The sequence below is a fragment of the Branchiostoma floridae genome, chromosome 18 (genome assembly GCF_000003815.2).
Source record: "Branchiostoma floridae strain S238N-H82 chromosome 18, Bfl_VNyyK, whole genome shotgun sequence".
Lineage (NCBI taxonomy): Eukaryota > Metazoa > Chordata > Leptocardii > Amphioxiformes > Branchiostomatidae > Branchiostoma > Branchiostoma floridae.
In genome coordinates, this window is record NC_049996.1 from 2,701,882 (window position 1) to 2,711,593 (window position 9,712).

At 41.4% G+C, this 9,712-nt stretch overlaps 3 protein-coding genes across 3 annotated transcripts in view; 1 reads left to right on the forward strand and 2 right to left on the reverse strand.

The window, feature by feature from the left end:
* The window catches only part of LOC118405980 (zinc finger protein 234-like), a 2,199-nt gene extending 549 nt beyond the window's left edge, over positions 1–1,650 (reverse strand). Inside the window, exon 1 of the mRNA XM_035805833.1 lies at positions 9–1,650. Coding sequence (XP_035661726.1) covers positions 9–1,614 — 1,606 coding nt within the window. The 5' untranslated portion in view covers positions 1,615–1,650. The remainder of the gene's footprint in view (positions 1–8) is intronic.
* The window catches only part of LOC118405753 (zinc finger protein 708-like), a 23,714-nt gene extending 22,008 nt beyond the window's left edge, over positions 1–1,706 (reverse strand). Inside the window, exon 1 of the mRNA XM_035805478.1 lies at positions 1,551–1,706. The gene's annotated coding sequence lies outside the window, so the exon portion shown is untranslated. The remainder of the gene's footprint in view (positions 1–1,550) is intronic.
* Positions 1,707–5,446: 3,740 nt separating this feature from the next.
* LOC118405981 (zinc finger protein 226-like) overlaps positions 5,447–9,712 on the forward strand; it is a 17,598-nt gene continuing 13,332 nt past the window's right edge. The window contains exon 1 of the mRNA XM_035805834.1: positions 5,447–5,605. The gene's annotated coding sequence lies outside the window, so the exon portion shown is untranslated. The remainder of the gene's footprint in view (positions 5,606–9,712) is intronic.

Genomic DNA, 9,712 nt, shown 5'->3' on the forward strand with positions numbered 1-9,712 from the left:
GAACCCGCATATGTCACATTTGTAAGGTTTCTTACCAGTGTGTCTGGTCCTACTGTGATTTTTGAAATGTGACAATTCCACTGTACCGTACCCACAAATGTCACTTTTATAAGGTTTCTCAACAGTGTGTTTCGCCATATGACGTTTCAAATTTGTCACTTGTGCGGTAAAATAGTCGCAAGTGTCACATTTGTAAGGTTGCTCGCCAGTGTGTTTGGCGATGTGTTTCTTTAAATCAGACATTCGAGAAGTGGCATAGCCACAAGTGTCACACCTGTAGGACTTCTCAGCTGAGTGTTTGTCCGTAATGTGTCGTTTCAGATTTGACATAAGTGCTGTACAGTACCCACAGATGTCACATTTGTATGGTTTCTCGTCAGAATGTTTAGCGATGTGTTTCTTTAGATCAAACATTCGTGAAGTGGCGTAGCCGCACATCTCACATTTGTAAGGTTTCTCGCCAGTGTGTTTAGCCATGTGACGTTTCAAAGTTGACACATGTGCTGCACCGTACCCGCAAATGTCACACTTGTAAGGTTTCTCACCTGTGTGTCTGGCCATGGCGTGCTGTTTCAAATTTGACTTTAGTACTGTACCGTACCCACAAATATCACACGTGTAAGGTTTCTCATCGGTGTGTTTGGCCATAATGTGCCGTTTCAAATTTGACGCGTGTGCCGTACCGTACCCACAAATGTCACATTTGTAAGGTTTCTCGTCAGAGTGTTTAGCCATGTGCCTTTTCAATTTTGAAACTTGTGTTGCACCGAACCCACAGACGTCACAAGTGTAAGGTTTGTCACTTGAGTGTTTGGTCATGATGTGCTGTTTCAAATTTGACTTCTGTGCTGAACCGAACCCACAAATGTCACATTTGTAAGGTTTCTCAACAGTGTGTTTGGCTATGTGTTTCTTTAAATCACACATTCGCAAAGTCGCGTAACCGCACACTTCACAGTTGTACGGTTTCTCACAAGTGTGTTTTTCGGTGTGCTTCTTCAAATCAAACAATCGTGAAGTAACGTAACTGCAAACTCCACACTTGTAGGACTTCTCGCTAGAGTGTTGGCTCATGATGTGACGTTTTAGATTTGACATATGTGCTGTACCATACCCACAAATGTCACATTTGTAAGGTTTCTCACCGGTGTGTTTAGCTAAGTGATTTTTCAAGCACGTTTTGTCCACCGCAGCAAAATCGCAAGTTGGACATTTGTGAGGCCTGTAGTTACTGTGTTTCGCCGCGATGTGGCGTTTCAGATGCGCCTTGTATGTCGTAGAATAGTTACAAAGATCGCAACGATATGCATACGGTCTCACTCCGACAGTGTGTTTGGTCTGGACACGTTCACGTTTGCATGCTGTCGACTTCTCACTTCGTCCACGTCCATACGATGGTCTCTCACAGGTGTGTATAGACGTAACGTGCATTTTCAGGCGACTCTTTTGTGATGCAGAATAGTCACAATGCTGGCATTGGAATGGTCTCTCACCGGTATGAGTCCTGATGTGATCTCTCAAATGTGCCGCATTTCCCGTACAATACTTACAGTGCGGACAGACGTGATTCTTCATTTTCTCCCCGCCTTTTCCTTTAGCACTTGGTTTCCTCATAGTTTCTAATATGGACTGTTCACCTTCCCGACTAGTTTGACGTGGTCCGATGTCCCTTCAGTTGACCTGCGTCTGGACGGGAGGGTTAGCTGTCAGTCCCTTGGCTCTTATCCTCGGTTTCGACTGCCACCACCTAATTGTTAAACATCATTGTGACAAAGGGATATTAATTGATGTGTAGGAGGGATATTGACTAGTGTGGCTTATTGTATACACCATGGTGTCAAACTTATGTCACCAAAGACACTAAAACTACAAGCAACCATGCAGCATATTTAGGTATCAATCATTGAACCGAGACGTTTGAACAAAATGTACACCCTTCTGATATTATTGAACATCGAATCTTACAACTCATACTGCCAGTTCTTGACTCCTGCAGCTCATTTCTTGCACGGAATTTAGTGTAAGAGAAATTTCATACAATGCACGATGTAGATTTTCAGATGTGTTAAAAATCAAGATTTTGGTACATTCAACATTGTTTTGGTCTTGACAGATTCCTAGAATTAGGAACCGATATCATTTATTTATTCTGTATAAGAATAGATTTCTTAGACACCTGAAAGAGCAGACTACTGCGTGGAATAAGTTGCATGACCTCGAATGTTCACTGATGAGATTATGATACCCCGAACTTGTCTACTTTTACATTATACAGATTTTCATTGATGTCCTGTGCCAACCAGGCTTTCCCGTTTTGTTATGTAGTGTTAAGCTGACCAAGGATACTCTCCAAGCAGAAGTTAGGCTCCGGCTGTCTTTTTAACGTTTTTTAGTCGTTTTTACGAGGCTTTCTATAATAGAGATGACTGATGACTGCTTGGAGAGTAACCAAGGAGTGTTCTGAGCCACGGGGGATCTGCCGTCACTGAAACAGGGAGGAGCATTTCTATTCAATAATGGTGTTGCTGCCCTTCCCCGTAGCCATATTGGCAACAATAAGAAGATTCGTGGTGCTAATGCTTTTACGATCAATTTATATATATCCTATTCACCTTGACCTGTACTTAGCTTGTTAGAAAGCAAAAACGTACAATCAAAAGGTCTCATTTATATCTTTCTTGGGACAAATTCGGTGACCCTTCAAATCCCTGCAGAAAGTTCGCGCCTAAGGCCTACGTCACATTCCCTGCCCGGGGCTCGGCCGGACTGTAGAACATCAGCAGGATCAGCAGGCAGTAGATATGCACAAGGCATGATTGGTTAAAGACCCCCAACTGTATTTTTTGAATCCATAACAGTGGCCACTTTAGTACCTGATTCGCTACTGTGATAGCCTACTGACCAACTGTGGTGTGTTGTAGCTGGCTACCTGTGGTGTGAGTGGTCATAAATCTTAGGTTCTCCGCCCTCTGATCAAGGGCCTTCGAGAACATTTCTACAGCCATGTTCCCAGACCCCAACACAAAAGATATTTTTGAGGTTGGGGTATGTTATCCAGGCTAACGTCGCCTAGGAGTGACAGATGTCCATCCATGCATCTGAATCCATTTTCACCACTCTTTTGTCTGAGTTCTTTTCAACAAGCTTGTTATAACAAAAGGCTTTGGGTCAAGGAGTGAAGCGACGGAATATTTATAGCCTGGGTTCCCCTGCAGGCTAGCTAACAATCAGTGGGGAGTGGAAAGGGCCAATATGACGAGGCTGGTATCCAGGCTCAGGCTTTGTTCTCTTTAGTTTACGTGCATTAATTACGCAAGGTTTTCTAATCGTCAAGTCAAAGTTTCCTAACAGGAAAAGTTAACAGCTAGAAAAGAAACTAAAACGTGGCAAGATGACGACAAGCATGTACGTACACCAAACAGATACGAGATGTGTTGTCAACAGGAAAATAACAAGGCATTACATGTGCTTTATCACGAAAAAGCATACGAAAAATTAATGCAACCGTATTTCAGTTCAAAGAAAATTAGTTATGGACATTTCATGCATATATATATATACATGTACATGGTAGTTCAAATGTCTGAAAACAACGAAAATTATTTGTACAGAGAAATCGAAAGACCACTCAGGGACCGATAAATCTGGGTCACTATAGTGAAGATGATTTTTAAAAATATTGGACAAGGACTTGCATTGGCTAAGAGGTCCTTATCTAGAGGTGGGCACTTGTGAGGCCAATTGGATACTGTTTAGCCATTCGGATATTGTCTTTGTCCCCCTAAGTTCAGGTTTCACAGAGGATCTAGTCGACCACCCCCCCCCCCACCACCACCACCTTCTCTGTTAGTCTTTTTCAATGTTATCAAAGAAAACAAAGTATTTTTCATGTACCTTAAGTTCCTCCACGCTCCAGGAACAAACTAAGAGCCTCTCTACCCAGCTTCCAACCTCCTGAGAACAGATTCAGCAGCAAAGACGAAGAGACATCCCAAGCCTACATGTACTCGTCCCGCTTTCACAAGGTCGGAGAACACAGTGTTCGTCCGCGACCCCATGACAAAGTATTCATCCGCGCCCTCTATGACGCGATTATTGGTACGTCGTGTTTAATGTATTATGCTTGTTTCTTCTCTTAAAAGACAAGTGCATGGTATGTTCTCATGTGGTACGGATTTCTTCCTTTTTTTACCTGTCATACTTCATTAGACGGTTTCGGTGTTCGGTTTCGGAAAAAAAAAACTGTCGTAAAATCACAGCACTGACGTAAGACCCCAGGGTGTCGCGGATTGGTCTGTGACCTTGTGAATGTGGTACGATACGAGTTCGTGTGTGCTTGGGACTTTTCTCATTCTTTCACGCTGAATAAGCCCTCAAGATGTTTGTTTGAATCTTTATTTATTCATGAAAGCTCAAATCGGCCTGCAGACCGCTTTTCATTGAGGTCATGAGGGAAGAGGCAAGGGTCAGACAAAGTATAACAGAGATACAGTTTATAGCGTTTAAAGTCCTTATACGTCCTATAAGTCTATATACACAATTTTTACATTCATACAAAATACATGTGTTTACAACGTTTAAAGTCCTTATACGTTCTATAAGTCTATATACACAATTTTTACATACATGCAAAATACATGATAGAAAGAAAATGATACATGATTCAAGTCCGTTCATTTTGGCCGTTCCAATTACGTTAAGAGTCTCTTAAAGGAAGCCAGAGTTGGGGCTGTGCGTATGTCCGGTGGTAGACTGTTCCAGATGGTGGGCGGTAGGTGAGGGCTCTTCTGAAGGGTTCTCGGGTGGGGGTGCAGGTGAACGTTTTCAGAAATACGATGGCGGACGTGGCCTCCCAAAAAAAAAACGTACGGACAAATTGCACGTGCGGCGGGTTGTGCCCTTAGTTTAAAAACGGCTGCTTACGTCGACGCGTCTTACATGGCCTGGGAAAAGACAAACAGGCCTAAATACAGGTTGACGTTGCATTTGAGTAACATTGTGGATGCGTGACATCACGGTCGATAATTGACCTAGGGTTACCGACTTATTCACTCAGAAATTCAACATGGTGACAAACTAAATTTATATTTGTCGTGAGCAGAGTATAAACTTAGTTGAATCGCACTTTGACTGTTGAAACAAAATAAGACCGTTTGTTCGTAACAAATATGAGGTCCATTATGAATAGAAGTAACTTTAATAGGTGCCTTACACTTGAATGTAAGTTCAAGCACCTTTGACCCTTTGCTGACGTCACCTCCGCTCTGGATGTGTGACTTTGGCTTGTCTTTTCATGTCAACTTGATAAGGATCAGAGGACTTATCAAAAAGCTTGTTGGTATTCAAACGAACTGAACAAGCATGAAGAAGCAGTCTGTGCGCAACACTGTACTTCCGATACGAAACAATATAACTTTGCCCCTCCCTCACACCCCGTACCGATATAAAGGTTCCCGCTTCACCCGTGGACTCTCTCTCTTTTGCTGGTACCAGTGGCGAAGTTGGACCGTTAGTTTCTACCTCCAGCTTGAAAGTGGTGAAAAGTGGATTATCACAAGAGCCAGGACCCCGTCAACGCCAACTTGACAAGATTGAATGCAGATAGGTATGTACAGCTGACCATGTGCTCATACTAAAGGTGGCATCTCACTGCACTTGGGACACCGGTGCGGCACTGCGGGGTTCGTTCACTGCGGCACTGTTTTGTTATTTTCGCGATTTTTAATAATTCAGATATTACGTAATACGTAAAAGTATGACTTTTTTTGGGGGGGGGGCATCCGTCTGTCTCGGAAGACAATGGTAGGGAGACATGGTTGGTTTAAGGCGACCCGTCTGCCTGGCCTGCACTTGGGTTTTTAAGGTAAAAAGTATGGCCTAGAAGACAACAAAATACACAAAACGGAAGAAAATTCCTTCTTGATCTCTGAAAGTCGTTGAGTCATCTAAGAACCCCGCAGTGCCGCACCGGCTATTTCAAGTGCAGTGAGAGTCCATCTTAAATGTCACAGGTCCACTAATTGCTAAAATCAAAATTAAGATTAACCCAATACTGTTCTATAAAGTAAAATTATAGGGATCTCGAAAAACTGTTAGAATACCGTTAGTGTTTTGACAAACGTAGATAGTACTGCAAGTTGGTCTTATTGTATCGAGAACTACTTGCTGCTGTTCGTGGACGACAATACACGAGCAGAGGACACAAATGTTCCTTTCCTGAAATTAGACAGAGGGGGGGGGGGGCATAGGCAGTAGCAACAAAAACAACACTTTTTCCATAGTTATGTGCATTGGAATATCCAGCAATAGGCTTTGGATCTGCATTAAAGAGATACTGCTGCCCCTTTACAGCACTATTCGGTAGATAAGGGCCAATCTGAAAGGGCTGAAACCGTCATGTGATCTGGGGAAATTTTCAGGGCAGGGGAATTCCATGACTCATGATAGACAGGCTGAGACCGTCATGTAATCTGGGTAAATTTTCAGGGCAGGGGAATTCCAAGACTTATGATAAACAGGCTGAAACCGCCATGTGACCTGGGGAAATTTTCAAGGCAGGGGAATTCCATGACTCGCGATAGCCCGGTATATTTATCACATTATTTTAGTTCCAAAAAGTGTTTCTGTCGAAAAACGTGTTAACTACTTTCACTTGTGATAAGGGTTGACACAATCATATCACATTATTTTACCAGTAGATTCAATTTAATTTCTTACCACTCTTACAAGTAAAATAATGTGTTAGTGGGGTACTAACACATTATTTCACTAATAGAGACATTCTGTATTTCTCTTACTAGTAAAATAATGTGTTAGTGGGGTACTAACACATTATTTCACTAATAGAGACATTCCGTATTTCTCTTACTAGTAAAATAATGTGTTAGTGGGGCACTAACACATTATTTCACTGATAAAGACATCCTGTATATCTCTTACTAGTAAAATAATGTGTTAGTGGGGTACTAACACATTATTTTACTGATAAAGACATTCTGTATTTCTCTTACTAGTAAAATAATGTGTTAGTGGGGTACTAACACATTATTTCACTGATAAAGATATTCTGTATTTCTCTTACTAGTAAAATAATGTGTTAGTGGGGTACTAACACATTATTTCACTAATAGAGACATCCCGTATTTCTCTTACTGGTAAAATAATGTGTTAGTGGGGTATACTAACACATTATTTCACTGATAAAGATATTCTGTATTTCTCTTACTAGTAAAATAATGTGTTAGTGGGGTACTAACACATTATTTTATTGATAAAGACATTCTGTATTTCTCTTACTAGTAAAATAATGTGTTAGTGGGGTACTAACACATTATTTCACTGATAAAGATATTCTGTATTTCTCTTACTAGTAAAATAATGTGTTAGTGGGGTACTAACACATTATTTCACTGATAAAGACATTCTGTATATCTCTTACTAGTAAAATAATGTGTTAGTGGGGTACTAACACATTATTTCACTAATAGAGACATTCTGTATTGCTCTTACTAGTAAAATAATGTGTTAGTGGGGTACTAACACATTATTTCACTAATAGAGACATTCCGTATTTCTCTTACTAGTAAAATAATGTGTTAGTGGGGTACTTACACATTATTTCACTAATAGAGACATTCCGTATTTCTCTTACTAGTAAAATAATGTGTTAGTGGGGTACTTACACATTATTTCACTAATAGAGACATTCCGTATTTCTCTTACTAGTAAAATAATGTGTTAGTTGGGTACTAACACATTATTTCACTAATAGAGACATTCTGTATATCTTCTTTCTAGTAAAATAATGTGTTAGTGGGGTACTCTCTAGTTGGATGCGCTATATGTCACGAGTACAGCTCCGCGTCATGTCTTGAATGAATGAATGAATGAATGAATAAAGGAATGAATGAATAAAGGAATGAATGAATGAACGAATGAATGAAGGAAGGAAGGAAGGAAGCAAGAAAGGAAATGAAGGAAGGAATGGCTGAATGACACTTCCTCGCATATTCGACTGGCATTTTTCTTGCCTTGCAACGAATTGAAAACAGATGTATGGCTTGTGGATTCACCACTGACTTGGTCAAGCAGATGTAAGCGCTCCAGTCTGTGCAGATTTTGCGCCTTTTGTCTTGTCTTTTTCCTTCTTCCGTAAAACACAACGACCTACATTGTCGTGCAAAGTTCCAACAGGACTGTAACAGTATACGCAGGGTGCAACACGCGTTGCCCACGTATTCATCCAGCAGCATGACGACACCCGTGTAATAACTTAAACCGGCCCACTCCCCGACCCTTATCACGTTTTCTTTTTCACTAGTATAGAGTACGGAAGCTTACCAGTGAACGTGATAGGGCCGTGCTCTCACATTGATTTACTAGTAGACGCTATCGTTTCTTCTAACTATTGAATTAATGTAATAGAGACGTGGTAGAAACACATTTTATACATGTACTAATGAAGTAATGTTTATAACCATGTCACTCCTCCTCAGGGGGCGGCGTTTATTTCTGCCTCCCTCCTTCACTTGACGGTTCCTAGTTTTGTGAGTGCATCTCTGTATATCTTGCAACTCGTAGACTGCACACTTTCCACAATCCCTTCTGAAGCAACGCCGTACCTTCCCTGCATTCTTTGCGGTAAACAAGCTCGTGTCCGGGACCATTCATGATTCATGATGGATGGAGGCGAGAAAGGAGAGAAAGAAGGAGGAAGGGAGGATGGACGGAAGAAGAGGGATGGACGGAAGAAGAGGTGTGGATTGAAAGGAGGGTGGGTTCAGAAGTAACATGGGCGATGGATGATGATTGGACTTATTTGCACGACATTTGATTCGTATAGGAAGGAGGTTAACCATCTGAGGTCATCTGATTATGACAATACAGCAGCCATACATCTGTTTTCAATTCATTGCCAGTTGATAATATCATCAGTGTACGATTGTCATTACAAGAGCGCCCGTGTAATTTTTCCGAGTACTACTACATGTATATCTGCGCGATTCAACATCTGCTTGAGAATACAGTATCCCTCGTGCGGCCATATAGTGTATTGCATGAAATACCAAGTACTCACACACGTAACGTTACGCGTATTTTAAAGATAATTTTAATATTACGAAGCCGTAAAGGCGCTTGGGTCAGAAGGAATTTTGGAAAATGTGCAGTCTACGAGTTGCAAGATATACAGAGATGCACTCACAAAACTAGAAACCGTCAAGTGAAGGAGGGAGGCAGAAATAAACGCCGCCCCCTGAGGAGGAGTGACATGGTTATAAACATTACTTCATTAGTACATGTATAAAATGTGTTTCTACCACGTCTCTATTACATTAATTCAATAGTTAGAAGAAACGATAGCGTCTACTAGTAAATCAATGTGAGAGCACGGCCCTATCACGTTCACTGGTAAGCTTCCGTACTCTATACTAGTGAAAAAGAAAACGTGATAAGGGTCGGGGAGTGGGCCGGTTTAAGTTATTACACGGGTGTCGTCATGCTGCTGGATGAATACGTGGGCAACGCGTGTTGCGCACTGCGTATACTGTTACAGTTCTGTTGGAACTTTGCACGACAATGTAGGTCGTTGGGTTTTACGGAAGAAGGAAAAAGACAAGAAAAAAGGCGCAAAATCTGCACAGACTGGAGCGCTTACATCTGCTTGACCAAGTCAGTGGTGATACACAAGCCATACATCTGTTTTCAATTCGTT